Source organism: Erythranthe guttata, chromosome 8, assembly GCF_056151865.1.
Source record: "Erythranthe guttata isolate IM_541 chromosome 8, IM_541, whole genome shotgun sequence".
NCBI lineage: Eukaryota > Viridiplantae > Streptophyta > Magnoliopsida > Lamiales > Phrymaceae > Erythranthe > Erythranthe guttata.
The window spans coordinates 65,644-83,943 of NC_142540.1; the positions used below are offsets into that span (position 1 = coordinate 65,644).

The following is an 18,300-nucleotide window of genomic DNA, read 5'->3' on the forward strand; positions in this document are numbered from 1 at the left end:
TCACAACATACAACAAATGTTTGACAACTCTTAATAATGGAAACAAATACTCTTTCCTCATTGCTCACCTAAATCTCTATTGATTTATCCATTAATTAAACAATTTCTTTAAATATGAAAGTATGGAATCATCTTCTTCACTCACACTCTCATATCCTCTAACTCAGTACACATCTTCTCTCTCTCTCTCTCTCTCTCTCTCCCTAAGTCGATCAAAGAATGAAGCACATCTCTAAAATTTACACACTTACAAATAATAATAAACAAATAACATCAAACATGTAGATCAGCCACATATTCCAGCATGCAGTATTCAAATGTGGTTGTATGTCAGCTAAAGCTCTGACGAGATGTTGTGTCTGATTTCTGATCTGCGTCCGCTGTTGCCTGGACTTGAGCAGCATATTGAAGGTTCCACAAGACATCCTCAATGGATGATTCAGCTGATATACATTTGTTTGTAATGGATATCACAATTGACAATGATTCCTGTGAGCTTGTTGTCAACACTATTGGATCCACTATCTTCCTCCTTCCATCTTCGCTGCTAAAAGATGTCTGCCCCAATTCCAACACTCAATTTATTCTTTTACACACACACACACACACACACACACACACACACACACACACATATATATATATATATATATATATATATATATATATATATATATATATATATATATATATATATATATATATATATATATATATATATATATATATATATATATATATATATATATATATATATATATATATATAAGGAATGAATGCAGCACAGGTGACATACATACCATTTCATTTAGTAGAAATACTTCTTGTTTCCCGCTTGCAACAGGACCTACAAGGGATTCAAGCAATATAATCCCAAAGTTGTACACATCATCCTCGAACTTGTCCACATTTCTCCTGCCACCAAAATATGTTGTTTATCAGTATATAATGTGGTTGGAGAAAGATTTATGGGGCAGACGAGAAGTTCCTTATTACCCTGATTTAGTAGCATCTCCTTTTGCCTGGAAACGAGATACATAGCACGGGTTAGACGACTAAGAAAACGAAATAATTAATAAGAAAGATATGGTCTAGATGAAGCATACTTGAGAAGATATTAATTCAGTTTCATCAGCAATGATAGACATCCCATAGTCACTAAGCTTAGGGATGCCATGCTCGTCCATCAGTATATTATTTGTTTTTAGCCGATTATTGAAACAAGGTGGAATCACACCAGTATGCAGAAAATGGACAGCCTTGGCTACCCCTATTAGAACACTCAATCTGTCTGACCACTTCAGAACCTTCTCTGGACAGGACTCTGCACATTAATTAATGAACAATTGAACATATACTTGAGTTGTTCAACTGGAAAATTAAACAAATTATTTATTTATTAAACATATGTGTATCAAGAATCAACTTGAACATATAAATCAGTTTTCAACTCTGATAGGCATAAATGTTCTGATACCTGAAAGATGAGAGTGGAAGTTTCCATTAGGGACAAATTCTTGCACAAGGAACAATCTGTGTATAGTTGGGTCTTCTTGGAATCCGCCATTAATGCAATGACCGAGAAGGCCAACCAGATGAGGGTGACGAAGCTTTGAAAGCAAATCAAGCCGCTGTTTAAGGTTCCGAATGGAGTATCTCCTACATAATGCCAAAGATCGTATAGCAACAAAGGTACCATTCTCCAACCTTCCCTTGTAAACCTGAAGAAATGAAGGTATTATTTTAACAATGCTAGTCCAGAACTAATACCCAGAAATTTCCAGTAATCAGGGATGTAGATTGCAGAATCATGATAATATATGTATGATCTTAAATGAATTTGTTTATCGCGTTTAGCACACTTTACATAAAAGCAGAACTCTCTAAACATAAAAAACAAAGCCACCTATCAGAATAAGAATTTCTTCTCTTTCTACGCTGAGATTAGATAACGTAATTATTGATAACTAACGAAACCTCTAAAAAGTGGCAGTATAAAGACTTGTAAGGTACCTTTCCAATAGAACCCTCGCCCAAAAGAGTTGAGTGGTCGAAGTTTTTTGTTGCTTCTTCCAATTCTTGTATGGAGAACACCCTATAGGGCGGAGCACTTTGATTCCCCATTTTTGCTGCTTGAGAAATGATCCCTGGAAGAAAGAAAAAAAGGTAAATAAATTATTTGATTTGGTATTTATTAAAAGGAATTCATTGAGAAAGGAGAACAGCTTACTGGCATTTGCTAGTAGTTCAGAGGAAATCCCTGAAGGTGGATCATCTTGCTTAACCTTAGGTGCAATGTGCTGAACTAGGGTTTGCTGGATGCGTCGTCTTTTACAGAAAAAGACGAGACCGGCAACCAATAGAATAACCACAATAATGACAACTCCCCCAATCACACCACCTAGAATGGCTATTTCCTTCATTGTGTATCTCCCTTTTCCCTTTCCTATTATATCTTTGCAATATTCTGCAGGATGCTGATTGCGTGCATCAATGGAGAAGCAATTCCCTCCAATTTTGGCAATTCTGTTATCAAAGTCCAAGCAACTAGGAAGCTCACCTGTCAATCTATTATCAGAAAGATCAACCAAACTAAGTGCATCCCCACATTTAAGGTGGTTGGAAATTGATCCACTAAGAGCATTGGATGACAAATTCAAGTAACTAATATGCGGCAAAGAAAAGAGCACAGCAGGAGGGCTTCCACTCAGATAATTGTGTGACAGATCAAGATGCTGAAGTTGATTCAATTCCCCAAACTGTTGAGGTATCTTACCGGTAAATGAATTGTTGCTGAGGAAAACATTACCCAACCCTTTAGGCAGATAAGGCAATTCAGAATCAAATTTGTTCTCTCTCAAATCCAGCAACTTCAAATTAGAAAGGCTACTTAGATCAGGCAATCTCCCAGAAAGCAAGTTGTGTGACAAAACAAGTTCGGTCACTGTTGTAATCTTCGACAATGCAGATGGAACTTGACCCTTCAATCTGTTGTTCTTCAAGCTCAATACGGAGAGGTTTGTCAACGAAACCAACCAGTCAGGGACTGTGTCGTTGAAGAAGTTGCCATCAAAGTTCAAAGTCTGAAGCTTCACAAGTCTAGACATTTCAGATGGAATGGAACCGAACATGAAATTTGAAGTCATGTCTAATGCCTCAAGCGAATACAAGCGATGAATTTTATCGGGTAGTTGGCCCCAAATGCCTAAAGAAACTAAAGTAAGAACCCTCAAGTTGGACAACCTGGTGAGTGTAGTGACAAAAGAGTCAATAGAGAACCTTTGAGACAATGTTTGGTTGGGGATTGCAAATCCTGTGAATTCATGAAATGTGAGGTTAGGTGCAGGCATATCTCCCATGATTCTGAGCTCAGTAACAGAGTCGTTGTCGCATTTGATGGTCATATGAGGTGGGGAGGACAAATTACAAAAGTCAGCATTAGCATTAGCATTATTATTGTTTCCCCAAACGGAGAGAGGCATTGGGTACTCTAAATGCTTCTGAAGCTGAAGAAGAACCTGCGTCTCATAGCTCCTCAGCTGATGAGTTGTTGGAGCAAACAACAACAGCCATGAAAGAAACACAAACATTAAATTAGTTACCATATTCAAACTATTATTATTCATGAAACCCTAGAAAAAGCGTAATGGTTGTGTTGTTGGATGGTGGATGGATAGAGTGATGATAAGATATTAAGAAAAACAAACATTGAGCAGCAGCAGAAAGAAACAAATTGTGGTAGTTGCAGACAAGAGAGGGAATGTTGGATGTTTTGTGTGGAGTGGAGACAAATTCTTGGGATTGTTAGATGGATAGATATATTGATCAAGTGTCTCAAGGGAGGAGTGAAATAAACAAGTGAGAAGGGGCAGCTGAAAAAGAAGAGCTGTGCATTTAAGAAAGAAGAAACTGGCAATTTCAAAATGTATGCATTAATAAGGCTGAGTTATTTCTTGTATGAGTTGAACCACTCGTCATGACTATTGACTCAACCCACCCGGAAATAAACCTCATATTACTGATAATATTAATATATATCCAAATGAAACCCTCCATATTCCATAATTTATCGTCGAACATACATGTTAATCGAAAACTTGTTGATTGACTGAGTTGGATGAGTCAAATCAGTTGTAATGATTGGGTGGATATAGGTTTGGTGCTTAGTGTGACTGCCAAGTGGCTTATAAATAAATATTTTATTATTAATAATAATGCCATGGTACAAAAAGAGATGACGATGCAAATCTATCTGTCATCAAACCTCCAAGCTCTATATTTTTAAATGATGTAGATTTCTTTTGTTTTGTTGCTTTTAGTGCTGCTAGTTGCTAATTAATATACTACTATATGTGAGAATTGAGATTTCACTATTCAAAAGAAAAATAAAGAAGAAAAGGACATAATAAATGATTAAATGAGACACAGATAACCATGAAAAAGGAGTAAAGACGTGAAGACTTGCAGCCACCCACTTTAGCAGAAATATACAATAATAATAATAATAATAATAACAATAAAACTGCTGCTGCTTTTCAGAAAACTGTGAAAGGAAAAAAGAAAGAAAGAAAGAAAGAAAGATACTCTCTCTCTCTCTCTCTCTCTCTCTCTCTTCTCTCTGTGAGCACACCCCCCAACCCCCAACAGTATTTAGAGAATAGAGAGACAGAGAAACAAGCAGTGAGAGACAGAGGCATATGGATCAAGCATTCAACAACAACAAATAGCCCCATTGTCATCTCTCATTTGTCATAACCTGAATCTCAGTAGATTCCACATTATATTGTTTTTTTTACAGACCAAACACTTAGGATACATGGATTTGAATTTGATTCAGACACACAACAAAAAACTCTCCCTACTGATCATGTTACGTACACTAAACACTGTAACATCATTATTTATCTCTACTCAGCCAAAAACTGCAGTCACAGGGAGTTCACCTTAGCATCAGAACAAGTGTCCAGATACGAGATCACTAGGTCAGCTGCTTCACAACCACTTGATATTGCTTTCCCAACTGATAATCCTCCCTTGTGGTTACCTACCATTTTTACTCATCCAGTACACAAAAACCATTATTTTTAAATACCAATGGAACCAAAAAAAACTGAAGGGGGAAATGGTTTACCTGCATAAAACAACCCTGGAAGGTCTTTCTCCATCTTGTCAATAGCTTCAATTACTGAACCATACTTACGCCCATATAACGGAAATGCTTTACTCCAATGGAAGTGACTGCAATCATTAACAAAACATATTATGGGGTTCATCCACTAATGAAATCCTTCTATTGTAAAGCAGCCCTTAAATTCTTTCAATTACTTCAGGGAAGCAGGTTCTCCTTCTGCCCCCAATAGCTGTCTGAGATCACAAGTCACTATCTGACTCAATTCGTCCCTGCGACATAAGTAAGCTATCTAGTTAATTGAGATAATTGGGTAAAGAGATGAAAAGGACAAGAAGACACAACACCAACAAACATTCAAGCTGTTAAGACCTTGAAGCTTTGGCAAGCTCTGGGTTTCTACTTCCGCCAACAAACGTAGTATAGAGATGAACATCAGCAGGTGCGCGATCTGGAAACATCATCGAAGAGAATAGGGTGCCTGAAAAAATGAAAATTTTATAGCAGAGACACCTTGATTATAGTAGAAGGGAATCCTAGGACTCAAAAGTTTGCATTACCCAGTGTCTTCAAACCATTTTCTTGCTCTTTTGAAGGTATGAGAACTCCAAAGCCTTCAAGCGGTCGCTTGACACTCTCTCTCTTAAATGTGGTGATTATAACAGACATCGGTAAGTAGCTAATCTGCGTATATTTCAGACAGGAGGAACACCCAAATTCTGAATAGACCACATAGAATAGTAGTGAAATTTGAAATTTCATTGAAGGTAAGGAAAACGGAGCTATAAAATTGATAGCAAAACTAAAATTCCCAAGGTTACAATTATATACTGGGCGCAAAACCCTTAAATTTAAAAACTAGTTACACAAGTAAGAATGAACCTTAAATTTGTTCATGCAGAACACTCAAAATTGCATACCTCAGGGATAAAGTCTAAGAGGAATGGCAATCCTCGTCTAGTGATCTTCATTTGTTTAACACCGGAAAGGGGGGCCTACCAACAACACTTGGAATTAACAAGATGGCAATGTGCAAAAATTTAAGAATGACAAAAACACGTTCCCACAAAGAGTCATATTGTTTAGATTCATGCCTCGTGTAGTCGTGTTACATATTAAATTTCACGAACATCAGTCTATAAATGGGTGAAGGGGACATAAGAGAATTAGAATTGCTACTTGACACGTTTTACTTATTCTGGAAACAAAGTGCATCTATAAATGATCTCCAACTAGATGTACTTACTGTGAGTATTAATGCATCAAAGGACTTCTGACAGGAATGATTTTTGTCATCCAACTCATAAGAAATTGACCAATTATCTAATGTAGAGTTCTCACTGCAACTAGAAGATAATTCCAGCACTTTCGATTGAAGTTTAAGCTCATCTTTGCCGAGTTCATTGGACAATGCATCCGTGAGTGTCTGCATACATTTACAAACAAATAGATTACAATCAGAAGGCCGCCAGCCTAATAAGTTGTAATAATGTAATTAAACCAACGCTCTATTGGTTCAAATTACTGATTGAAAAAAAACCAGATAATACTTTTCATCCTGTAACTGAATTCAGATAAAAAGTACCAATACAAGAAAACCAGGTTCATGTTAATCGCCCAAGATTCAAGGTCAAGCATGTACAGGCAAGCGAACAGAATAGCAACAAAATTACAGTTTGACCCTTTCAACCTCTTCCACACACAGTGGATTCATACGAAGTACCTAGGGAGCATTATATTTTTTTATATGCTGCAATTCACCTTAGCCACAATCTTTTCTTTCAAATGTCAGAGTGCATTGTCGAAAACAATAAGATTATTTCTTGGAGGTATGAAGAAGAAATATTTATTTTGCACATATGAAAGTAAATTTTATGGAATAACTTATCCTTCCCTTGGACTGCCCAATACCAGGGTTTAGAGATCGGTGCAGAATGTATGCATACCTGCATCCCACCCAGAAATGAAAAGGAGCCACTGCTGTGTTTCTTCTTCTTCACCAAAGAGTCCTTCATTCTACCGGTGGTTTCTTTTCTGGCAGATAATTTAGACTGAATAGCACCAGATATGATTGAGCCAAATCTGATGGATGCAGAAAAAAATTGTGAACTGGCCAGCTGATGGTGTTATCCATTATGAATCAGCAAGAGACAACTACATGAGTTTGTAGTAGTTTCTAGAACTTCCTTAGGCTTGCACTTATATATTGTTTGAACCAGCTATAACGTGAAGGCTAGTAGTCTAGTAGATCTGTCTGGAAGATCACCAATAATGATACAAAATACATTCTGGTATGTCCATATTTAATCCTAAAAGGGTTCCTTATCTTCGCACTTGAAATTCCTTCAAAAATTTGTTACCTTGTTTATCTATATCTTAGAAATTCGAAGTTAAGCAAAAGCATATTTTTTCCTACAATTAAAAAAGTACTCAATATCTTTGTCGATCAACCTTAAACATTTTTATTCAAACAATTTTATTAGCAATAGCACCATCAAAATGAAAAGTACTAAGTTCAATAAGTTCTGAATGCAACTACCTTTTCTCAAGATCCCATAGCTCTGGAAATACATGGCGCATCTGGTCCAGAACAAAAGAAAGGCATGAAGAGTATTCAATATTCACAAGGTCAAATATCATTACTCAGAAAGTGAGTGATGCGTAATCTTAGAAGAGCGAAATGATTCCTTTAGGTACCCTGTCTCCCCTAAGTAATTAGAGATACACTGTTTGATATCTCCTTTCCTCGCTATTCAGTTGTTTGTCAAGAAAATAACACCAAGCAATAAACAGATGTACCAATACTCACAGAAAGAGATTCAGGATCTCCACCGCTAGTTCCGGCGACAAAAGGATCAATAAGATAGTCAACAACCTGAAAAGGAATTGTGTTCTTCTTAAGCCACATTCAATCACTAAGCAGATGAGCAGAAGTACAATATAAACAACACAAAAGAAGTAAACCAAAGTTATGATGCTTTGTGGTTTAGTGGAGAAAAAGTCTTCACTGAATTTAATATGAGTTAGTTTAAATATAATTTCCAATAGATAATGGATTAGAAGATAGCCTCTGGTTCATCGGTCAAAATAGAAAAGAGTATGTGATGCATAAGGATCACCTCTTTTCCGAAATGACGCTGAAAAAATGCACCAACACTGCAGATAAAAGTAAATTTTGATCAGTTTCCTGAGGTTACCAGCATATTTTATCAGTTTACAGGAAAAAGGAATGGTCAGGCAGAACGATACAACTTAAGGGATTACCCAAAAGACAGGACATCACTGCTGAAAAGTGACAGAAATTCATGATGGTTTCAAATAATATATTAGAAATCTCAAAGATAATCAATTAATGGAAAAGACTAAAAAGAGCGATCATACACTGAAGAGATAAAAGAAATCTGCAATAAACAACTAAAAATGGTTAGAAATGGTGCAATTGTGTACTAGGAAATGGGATGACAATGTGAAGTTAGTTACACTTTTCCCACATAAATAGTCACCCCCAAGTGTTGCAAATATGTTACTAGACTCTGCGTGTCAAGTGAAATTGAGGGAACCAAAGTCGTTAAATCAATAAAAGTAACTCTATTAATTGTCTTGATACCTTTCCTCTGCGTCAGGCCTCTTCGAAGTACTATTATTCTTCCACAAAAATGGCTCCAAAAAAATTTGAAGCTGAAAATAAAGAATTACATAGCATAAACAGCTGCACTTATATTTATAAAAGTCTCGAGATCCATAAAGTCCAAATGAAAAATAAATGTAAAGAGTAAAAAGTGAAAGATTTCCCCAATGCATGTAAGAGTGTTTTTAGCATAGAGATTTGATCAAACTTTCTTAGTGAATGTCAAGTTTTTACACAAGTCCTTCTATCACTTGCATAAGCAAATACGATATCTGACTCTTCAATAAATCTCTAGGGGCAGTAGATTTTTCAAATTACAAAATCTCAGAATGTAAATGAAAGCAACTGTCAGCAAGAACTACTGTAATGTATTATAGAGTCTTAGCAAAAACTTCATAGTTAGACAAGCACCGTCCATTTTTCGTAACTGAATATAAGACTAAAAACAATCCAGCCATTACCCTCAGAAGCCAAGTGATAAAAAAGCACTCATGTTCACGCCACATATGTTGTTTAAATGGATTTGTTTACTTGCATTCTGGATAAGTTAACTGGAGAATATATTAGTTCAATTTTAGAAACTAAGCTACGAACGAGCATAGCATGCTTTCTTATGATGCTAGTGTGAAGAGGCATCAGAATGTCAATGATATGAGCGAACCTTTGATCCTGCAGAAAGCAGATTGCTTTTGATAAGTGCAGCGGGATTCGATGGCAACTGAGAATTCAAAATTTGATAGGTTAGCAAGAAAACAGACATGAAGATTGGCCTGCCTGCTCCATCTCCAAAGAGGAGCATAGAGCAGTAGTAAAAATGGACAGACGATCTTACCTGTATAGGCTCTCCATTTTTGGCTATATAACGTTTCTGCTGCGAAAGTGGCTGCATCACAATAATATTACAAATCCCACATTCACTATGCGGTACGCAAACAATGTTTATGGAATTGAAAGATTTACATAGCATGGGGAGAGTTATTTCGGGACATACTACAATGAACATATTACTGAACTAGACAATGAGAAGCCACTTGTACATCATAGTACAATGACACAAGCAGAAAGAGGATAAATTTATTAACCAAACAAAGGTGAAGGTGGAAAAATAAATAAGAGAAGCAACTACTTACAAATTGTTGTTTGTCCCTAAGTCCAAGATTATCGAGTAAAAAGCCAACTGCTGCCTCACTTTCAGTCTGCACTAAAACAAAACTTAAAAAAACTTGTGATGTGGACATTATATAATATCCCAATAAAATCGATTGGTTGGAGACTAGATATTCCAATGAAGAGTACCATAGTATTTGCGCCCTCATCCCATATTAAACCATCATGTGATATGCTTCTTAACTTCCCTCCAGATCTGGCATCCGCTTCAAATACAGTGACGTTTAAACCGTGCAGTTTTAACTTATAAGCTGCAGATAGCCCACTTTACACAAACACAAGAAAAAATCAAACAGGGCACGGAAAAAAGAAGAAGAAAAAGGAAGGGGAAGTTTTATATGTAATGAGAAAAATTTGGTTACGTGATATAGATGTAAAAAATAAAAAAATACTTGTTGCGATCACTATCTATAGTATACAAAGATTTTCTTGACGGATTCCTTTAAAATTTAAGGTATCTTCAAAAGCCTCGATACGGGAATCCCAAGACAAATATCACGTAAGGACTGTCTAGTTATACATGATTCATAAAAGTAGTAAATGCGGGAGTGAGCTTATGATAATCAGAATCCATCCTTAAACGACGACAATAGGCAATAAATCAACAACAACAACAGTTGCACAAGTCCAAAGAGTAGATAAAGTTGACAATTGAGGAATGAATGGTGGATTGAGGTACCTAACACCAGCTCCAATAACAGCAACACTTTTAACAGCAGAATCTGAAATTAGACAGTATTATAATGGCACTTGAATAATGTTCTAGGTAAGCATAACATGAGAGAGAGGGAGAGAGATACCTTGTTGAGCAGCGGAAGCCATTGACAATATGGTAGAGCGAGTAATTGGAAATGGATATGGAGATGATAATAGGAGAAGAGAGGGAGAGCAGTATTGCGCAGAGTAGAGTCGCATTTGCGAGATTGATTGATTAGTCGTCCAAATACAAATAATATTCGCAGTTGCAGACTTGCAGGGAGAGTAGGATGAGGAGAGAGACTCGGACTCGAAACTCACAATAGTCCGAACTCTTGATGGGCTCGTTATTTTCGATGGCCCAATTGTTTAATGTGTGGGCCCATAATTAGCTATTTTATTTTAGAATGTTTGGTTATGTTTTTTGTCCGGGGGCAACTATTTCAAATACTAACTTTTGCTTACTTGAATACTACCAAGTTTAAAACCAAAATTGAGTACATATTTATCAGTTTTTTCTTACTTTAATACCAAAATAAAAAGAAAATTACAAAAACACCCTTTCATACAAAATATCAATTATATCAAATTTTATTAGAAATTACCTAATCAAAAACCAAATAAAAATAAATAAAAAAATCCCTTTGTTGTAAAAAAAAAAACCTCCAACCCTCTCCAACCCTCGCCGCCGCCGCCGCCGCCGCCGCCGAACGCCACCGTACGCCGCCGCCGCTTCTTCGTTCCGGTTTCATTTATCCAAATAATAATTTTTTTCGAATTTTTTTCTTTAATATTTACTTAGGATTTGATTGTTTGATATGGGTAATTAGGATTTGATTGTTTTAGGTAGAAATGATCGTTAATTAGTAATGGGTGCATCTAATTTCAGTCGATTTGAGCATTGATTTGAGATTCGTGGGTTGGTTCTTCGTTCACAATTTCCGACCTGTATATGTCGATTTTTGATGAATTTTCGACAGCTTGATGTCGAAAATTCACCAAAAATCGACATATAGTTGTCGAAAAATGTGAAAGCTTGAAATGGGATTTTTGATAATTCGACAGATAGCTGTCGAAATTTGGATGAGTTTTCGACAGCTAGCTGTCGAATATTCAACCAATTTTCGACAGCTACCTGTCAAATTAGATCTGTGTAAATTTTTTTTTTTTTTTTTTTTCGACACTTAAGTGTCGAAAATATGGGTAATTTTCGACACTTAGGTGTCGAAAATTGTATCAAAATTCGACACTTAGGTGTCGAAACTTAATAAAATATGAATTGTTATGTTTTCGACATATACATGTCGAAAAATAAGGGTATTTTCGACCTGTATGTGTCGAAAATACATGGCGAGTTCTAAAAAAATAAAAAAATTCAAAATCGATGTTTTAGCTCAAAAAATACATGAATACATACTTGAATGGGTTCTCCTTGCTCGTAAACTACCATTCTATTGTCATTTGACGCCATTTTGCAAGTTGTGTAAGGTTTTGATTTCTTTTGTTTTGAGGTTTTTTAGGAGGGTTTTTGGGGAGGGAGAAGAAGGAGGTGGAGGAGGTGAGGGGTTTGTGAGTGAGGAGGGAAATGTTTTTTTAGGTTTTTGATGATTTGGTATTTAAGAAAGAAAAATAGTATTTGTAATATTTTTTTAGTTTTAATTTTCATTAAGGGCATTAAAGTAATTTACAATTAATTATTTATTTTTTATTTTTTTGGTATTCAAGTAAGCAAAAGTTAGTATTTGAAATAGTGATCCCCTTTTTGTCCCTCTCAAAATATTTTGAAAGAATCACCATTTATATATATATATATATATATATATATATATATATATATATATATATATATATATATATATATATATATATATATATAATTAAATGTGTTTCACACCAAAAAAAAAATTAGAAAAAGAAATTTATAATTTCGTTTCTTGAAAATAAATGATAATTATTTGTTTTATTAAATATGAAACTCTCCCTCTTATTTTGTGAGTTTAGTTAGTTTCTATTTTGTGTTGATGAATATAGAAAAATATGTCAATCTTAGCAAACAAATATTGTGAACAAAAGCAGCACAAATGATTGAAGTGGAAGATGGCCGTGTTGCTAAGTTTTAGTGATAGACAAGACAAGATTAAAGATTGTTTGAGAAGCAAATCCTAAATAACTAGTCCATTAATTGGCGCTAATGCAGTTCAAACTTTCAAATTTCAATAATATTGTTTAATTATCTTTTCTTATTGGTCCCTTTTTTACATCCGAGGTCTACTGGGGTAGTACTAGTACTAGGTAGGAGTATTTTATATTACTAACCAATGTTGAATATATAGTACAGTACAGTGCATGGGTTGTCTCGAGACAAAAAATAAATGTATAAGTAAGCTAAGCATGGCTAATCCTTTAATAATTAAATAACTGATGCTCTACTTTTGCAGCAACTGTAAATGGCATGGTTTGGCTTCTCAAACACTCACATTGACTAGAAAATTCAAAGTTGTAATTAAAAACAGATATAATTAGTACAGAATCATTTCCACTTTAGCGCGCAGCATCACTACTCATCCTGATAAACCCTAATGAAATGAAATTTGACCAGACTTGTCCTTTATTTAATCCGTTAACCAACCAACATATAAACAAGTCCGCATTATATCCAATGGGCTTATTAATTCACAAATCCAATTTGCAAATTATTATACTGGTTTCATGGCCCAATGTTCTAATTATCTTTATTATTATTATTATTATTAATGGTTAAAAAAATAAAAGTATGAAGGAATAAAGTTTAATTTAATTATGAGTTGCGGTATAATAAATTGAAAAAGGAAAGAGCTAATTTCCCAATAAATACGGAATACCCCCACTCACTCACGGTTCCTTCGATGCTACGAAAAACACCGGGTGGGTCTTCTGCTGCCACGTGTTCTTTTTTTTTATTTTTCTAAAACCCCTAAAGGTAAACCCTAGCGGGGAATCTATTATAAAATACAAAAAAGAGACACGTGGCAGCAGAAGACTCACCCGGTGTTTTTCACCGGGTGTAGCATCGAACAAATCCTCACTCACTCACTCACTCACTCTCTGGCGCTCACTTATTTTAAGTTCTCGACCCTCGTGCTACTTATAGCCCTCCCCTCTCTCTCTCTCTCTCTCTACAAACAGTACTAAACAAATACAATTTCATACTACATTACACTCTTAATTCACACATCTCACTCACTCTATTCCTTCTCACTTCAACATACACATACACACATACACATACACATACACACACAGGTCGTCGTGCCAGTGCCAGTGCCAAGCGGATGTCTCGCAGCGGCCGGAAACCAAGTCTATCCTCTAAACTACCAAGCAGATGTCTCGCAGCGGCTTCTAGAAGCCTCTCTTTCTAATGATCTCAAATCTGCTCTCGACTGTCTCTCTGATCCCTTCGTCGACGTCAACTATGTCGGAGCTGTCTGCTTGAAGGTTAAGAAGTCATCCCTCATTTTGCACGAGGAATCCCCCTCCCAAGTCTGCTTCGATTACGAGGAGTTGCCCACTGATGTCACCCCATTATTTGTTGCTGTTACTAATGGAGATGCACCTCTCGTCACCAAATTACTCGTAATTCTCTACTTTCTATTTCACATTTCACATTTCTCTGTTGATTCCATTTGCTTTCAGTTCCGATTTAATTTATTTCCTATACCATTTGCTTTCAGTTCCGATTTAACAAACAACATGCTGCTTTTCTGGATTTGCACCTGATGCGTGTAACTCGGAAGTCGATTGTTCTGTTTGACCCAGTTTCAATTTTAAAAGTTGATGCATTCGTATTATGCTATATCTCAATTACTTTTTACTCTTTACTATCGTTCAAATCTCTAGTCCTATACTGTAATCTTCAAATATTTTGCCTTACAATCTAATCTTCTAATTCGTATATGGTTTGACCTCCTTGTGCTGAATCCTTGTCCTTGCTAAGTTAATATACTGTTAATCTGTAGTCTTATAGTGTTATCTTCCACTACAATTACCACGACCTTTAAATGCATTGCTCAATAGTTACTTTGTTTCTTTCTCTCACTGTTCGTAAGTATTCAAATCCAAGGGAACTTTGAACTCTCCGATTTTAGATTCGAACTTTCAGCCAAGTTTGACTATAGGCCCAACTTTATGATAAAAATGGCCCGGATTCTCTTTTTATTATTATGGGAACTTTAACATCCTAGATCTATGTAGGTTAGTGGCATATACTCTCATCACCTTACGAAAACGAATTGTTGACTTTTTCTCTTTGACATGTGTGTTTTCGGTTATTAAGGACTTCTCCAACTATGGTCAATTATGGTGGTCCAGATGAGAACGTCTATAATCTGTGTCTCTATCGCACTGCTACTAAAAATGTAAACTTGATATCTGCTGGTGCAATATACACATTTCATAATCCATCTTACTTAGTTATTACTTGAGAATGTCCCACGTAAAAGTGTGGGTATTATCTGACAAAAGTTGGTCACATAGAGTTGACCATATTTGCCATTTTGCTCTTCTAGCTTTTATCTAAGGTAATCATAATGCATGTGTTGTTCCGTGAGCCAGCGAGTCCGATAATTTTTCTCATGTTCTTATTTATCGTGTTTGAAACCCTGAACTGCGTTATTGGATATGTCTTATTTCACCAACATTTTTTTATATGCAATGGCTTACAATTCCTACCATTTTTTTATAATGGCAGAGTGCAGGAGCTGATGTGAACGTACGGCTATTCAGAGGTTTTGCAACTGCAGCGGGTGCGAGGGAGGGCCACCGTGAGATCTTAGAGATCCTACTCAAGTATGGGGCATCACAGCCAGCTTGTGAGGAGGCACTGCTGGAGGCTAGCAGCCATGGCAATTTTCAAATAGTGGAGCTACTAATGGGATCCGACCTTATCAGACCCCACATTGCCGTTAATGCTCTTGTCACTGCATGCTGTAGAGGCTTTGTCGACGTGGTGGATACTCTCATGAAGGTAGATTTTTTACCACATTTACATAAATTAGGAGGCAACAATTTACAAATTTCGACACGCTTGTTGTCTGCTCCACTGAAACTGAAGACCTATGATAGAGAGATTATACACCTATATGTTTGATCATAGAGTTTAATCACATTTACATAAATTAGGAGGCAACAATTTACAAATTTCGACACGCTTGTTGTCTGCTCCACTGAAACTGAAGACCTATGATAGAGAGATTATACACCTATATGTTTGATCATAGAGTTTAATCACATTTACATAAATTAGGAGGCAACAATTTACAAATTTCGACACGCTTGTTGTCTGCTCCACTGAAACTGAAGACCTATGATAGAGAGATTATACACCTATATGTTTGATCATAGAGTTTAATAGTATCAAAATTTGATTATCAAGCCCCGAGTGTCACAGATTGCTTTATGTATCCAATGAATATATGGCTTGTTCCGCCGATGGACTTTTTGTTCACTATGTGGATAACTCATTCTGTAATCGCGAATAATCATCTTTGACCAACTAGATACGTTTTTAGAGCCCATATTATGTGATTGTGATTTAATTGTTACTGTATGGCAGTCTGGAGTGGATGCTAATGCAACTGATCGTGTTTTGCTTCAATCATGTAAGCCTTCTCTGCATACAAATGCTGACTGTACTGCACTTGTGGCTGCTACTGTCAGTATGCAGATCTCTGCAGTCCACCTACTACTGGAGGTAATGAAACGATTCTTACATTGTTTTCTTCTTTCCATATCTTTGACATATATGTTTGTTGAGTTTGTATCTTTATGATAATTATGTGACTGACTGACTTTCTGAACAAACTTTGACCATTCTGGTTTTTTCTGCATATCTGGAAGTTGTAGTACAATGCAAAATTATTGGACCTCTTGCGCTCTAGTTGTTTGAAGATGGTAATTAACGTATGTTAATTTTCTGTTGTAAAAAGGCTGGTGTTAGAACGGATGTGAAAGTGAAACTTGGAGCATGGTCATGGGATATAGCTTCAGGTGAAGAATATCGAGTAGGTGCAGGTCTGGCCGAGCCTTATCCAATCACTTGGTGTGCCGTGGAATATTTTGAAGCAACTGGTTCTATTCTGCGGATGCTCCTTAAACACATCTCCCCGAATACTTCTCATCACGGAAGAACTCTTCTCCACCACGCCATCCTGTGTGAAAATGCAGGCGCTGTTGATGTACTTGTAAAATGTGGCGCTGAGGTAGAGACGCCAGTCAAAACCACACAAAAAACTGAGTTTCGTCCTATACATATGGCTGCTCGTCTTGGACTATCAACAATTCTTCAAAGCTTAATTGATTCTGGGTGTGATCTGAACTCTAGAACAGAGCAGGGTGAGACAGCTCTAATGATTTCGGTGAGATATAAGAGGGAAGAGTGCCTCCAAGTGTTGGCCAAGGCAGGTGCTGACTTTGGCTTGGTTAACATAACCGGCCAATCTGCGAGTTCCATTGGTAGGTCCAGTGGGTGGTACCACCTTGGCTTTCAACAAGCACAGCGTGGGACAGTGCCAACATCAACCAACATGTCTGTTTTTTCGCCTCTATTGTTTGTGGCAGAATCAGGAGATGTACGGAGCTTGGAAGCCCTGATTGGACGTGCAGATATTGATCTCGACAAACAGGATGAGAGAGGTTTCTCGGCAGTGATGGTTGCTGCAGTGGAGGGTCATGTTGATGCTTTCAGGATGCTTGTCTATGCTGGGGCTGATGTCAAGATATGCAATAAATCTGGGGAGACTGCTATAACATTGTCTAAACTCAGTAAAAACAGGGATCTATTCGAGAAGGTGATGCTGGAGTTTGCTCTGGAAAAGGGAAACCGCATAGCTGGAGGATTTAATGCAGTGCATTGTGCTGCTCGACGTGGAGACTTGGAAGCGGTGAAGTTGTTGGCAAGCAAGGGTTACGACATAAATGGGTGTGATGGGGATGGGTACACACCACTAATGGTGGCAGCAAGTGAAGGGAATGGTAAAATGTGCCAACTCCTAATCTCACGTGGAGCACATGTTGAAATGAAAAACGGAAAAGGGGAATCTGCACTATCACTAGCTAGAAAAATTGAAAATGAAATAGCTGAGAATGTGATACTAAATGCACTTGCACGGAGGCTGGTGTTAGGTGGTGCCAGTGTACAAAAGCACACAAAGGGAGGCAAGGGAGCACCACACACGAAGCTACTTAAAATGGTGGTGGTCGTGGGATCTTCGGGGATTCTGCGGTGGGGAAAGTCGAGCTGCCGAAACGTAGTCTGCAAACAAGTACAAGTGGGGCCCAGTTCAAGCTTCCAGAGAAATAGGCGGCGTGATGATGATGATGGAATATTCCGGGTGAGGACGTCGAAGAACAAGGAAGTGCATTTTGTATGTGGTGAAGGAAGGGAAATGGCGGAGTTGTGGGTGCGAGGAATAAAGCTCGTGACCGGAGGAGAATCTATGTTTGGCCTTCACTTGTAGAGGATGTACATACAGATAATATCCATCCATCCATGCACTACTTACTGTACTTAATCTCAAAGTACATACACATTTCTCTTGTAAATTCATTTTGAGTTGAAAGGATGTATAGATAATTATAATTGGAGTTGGAGTTTCATTAACCAGTTAACCGGAATTAATTTTTAGATTTGAGTTTTGCATATACA

The 18,300-nt window shown here is 36.9% G+C and overlaps 3 protein-coding genes across 8 annotated transcripts; 1 reads left to right on the forward strand and 2 right to left on the reverse strand.

The window, feature by feature from the left end:
* Positions 1-60: 60 nt before the first annotated feature.
* LOC105970293 (Leucine-rich repeat protein kinase family protein) lies at positions 61-4,805 on the reverse strand. 4 transcript variants are annotated; one of them, XM_088821391.1, is made up of 8 exons: positions 4,462-4,805; positions 2,231-3,539; positions 2,014-2,147; positions 1,478-1,721; positions 1,107-1,324; positions 997-1,022; positions 801-915; positions 61-558 (listed from the first exon to the last, which is right to left on the reverse strand). In XM_088821391.1, exons 2-8 carry the CDS (start codon positions 3,480-3,482, stop codon positions 331-333), a joined length of 2,217 nt encoding a protein of 738 aa, XP_088677517.1. In that variant the 5' UTR covers positions 3,483-3,539; positions 4,462-4,805; the 3' UTR covers positions 61-330. The 4 variants fall into 4 exon arrangements, with proteins under 4 accessions (XP_088677517.1, XP_088677516.1, XP_088677515.1 ...); XM_088821390.1 differs by lacking the exon at positions 4,462-4,805 and adding an exon at positions 4,164-4,311; XM_088821389.1 differs by lacking the exon at positions 4,462-4,805 and adding an exon at positions 3,874-4,127.
* On the reverse strand, positions 4,699-10,933 carry HEMG2 (Flavin containing amine oxidoreductase family). 2 transcript variants are annotated; one of them, XM_012995114.2, is made up of 18 exons: positions 10,724-10,933; positions 10,603-10,645; positions 10,053-10,188; positions 9,887-9,952; positions 9,589-9,639; positions 9,418-9,474; positions 8,736-8,806; positions 8,248-8,284; positions 7,938-8,003; positions 7,668-7,708; positions 7,075-7,210; positions 6,375-6,554; positions 6,049-6,123; positions 5,689-5,812; positions 5,501-5,609; positions 5,326-5,400; positions 5,132-5,238; positions 4,699-5,044 (listed from the first exon to the last, which is right to left on the reverse strand). In XM_012995114.2, the coding sequence occupies exons 1-18, from the start codon at positions 10,836-10,838 to the stop codon at positions 4,929-4,931; spliced, it is 1,605 nt and encodes a 534-aa protein (XP_012850568.2). In that variant the 5' UTR covers positions 10,839-10,933; the 3' UTR covers positions 4,699-4,928. The 2 variants fall into 2 exon arrangements, with proteins under 2 accessions (XP_012850568.2, XP_088677518.1); XM_088821392.1 differs by having other exon boundaries at positions 9,887-9,968; positions 10,724-10,932.
* A 2,757-nt stretch (positions 10,934-13,690) lies between these two features.
* On the forward strand, positions 13,691-18,281 carry LOC105970279 (ankyrin). 2 transcript variants are annotated; one of them, XM_012995092.2, is made up of 4 exons: positions 13,691-14,231; positions 15,346-15,621; positions 16,210-16,347; positions 16,583-18,281. In XM_012995092.2, the coding sequence occupies exons 2-4, from the start codon at positions 15,526-15,528 to the stop codon at positions 18,110-18,112; spliced, it is 1,764 nt and encodes a 587-aa protein (XP_012850546.2). In that variant the 5' UTR covers positions 13,691-14,231; positions 15,346-15,525; the 3' UTR covers positions 18,113-18,281. The 2 variants fall into 2 exon arrangements, with proteins under 2 accessions (XP_012850546.2, XP_088677519.1); XM_088821393.1 differs by having other exon boundaries at positions 13,699-14,231; positions 14,330-15,621.
* The last annotated feature ends 19 nt before the right edge of the window (positions 18,282-18,300 follow it).

Coding starts and splice junctions, on each gene's coding strand:
- LOC105970293 (XM_012995105.2), bottom strand. CDS start 3,626: ATGAATAATAATAGTTTGAATATGGTAACTAATTTAATGTTTGTGTTT. Junction 1,722..2,013: donor GCGAGGGTTCTATTGGAAAG/GTACCTTACAAG, acceptor TCATTTCTTCAG/GTTTACAAGGGAAGGTTGGA. Junction 916..996: donor GGAGATGCTACTAAATCAGG/GTAATAAGGAAC, acceptor TTTTGGTGGCAG/GAGAAATGTGGACAAGTTCG.
- HEMG2 (XM_012995114.2), bottom strand. CDS start 10,838: ATGCGACTCTACTCTGCGCAATACTGCTCTCCCTCTCTTCTCCTATTA. Junction 9,953..10,052: donor ATGAGGGCGCAAATACTATG/GTACTCTTCATT, acceptor GTTTTAGTGCAG/ACTGAAAGTGAGGCAGCAGT. Junction 9,640..9,886: donor TTAGGGACAAACAACAATTT/GTAAGTAGTTGC, acceptor ATTGTGATGCAG/CCACTTTCGCAGCAGAAACG.
- LOC105970279 (XM_012995092.2), top strand. CDS start 15,526: ATGGGATCCGACCTTATCAGACCCCACATTGCCGTTAATGCTCTTGTC. Junction 15,622..16,209: donor TGGTGGATACTCTCATGAAG/GTAGATTTTTTA, acceptor ACTGTATGGCAG/TCTGGAGTGGATGCTAATGC. Junction 16,348..16,582: donor CAGTCCACCTACTACTGGAG/GTAATGAAACGA, acceptor TGTTGTAAAAAG/GCTGGTGTTAGAACGGATGT.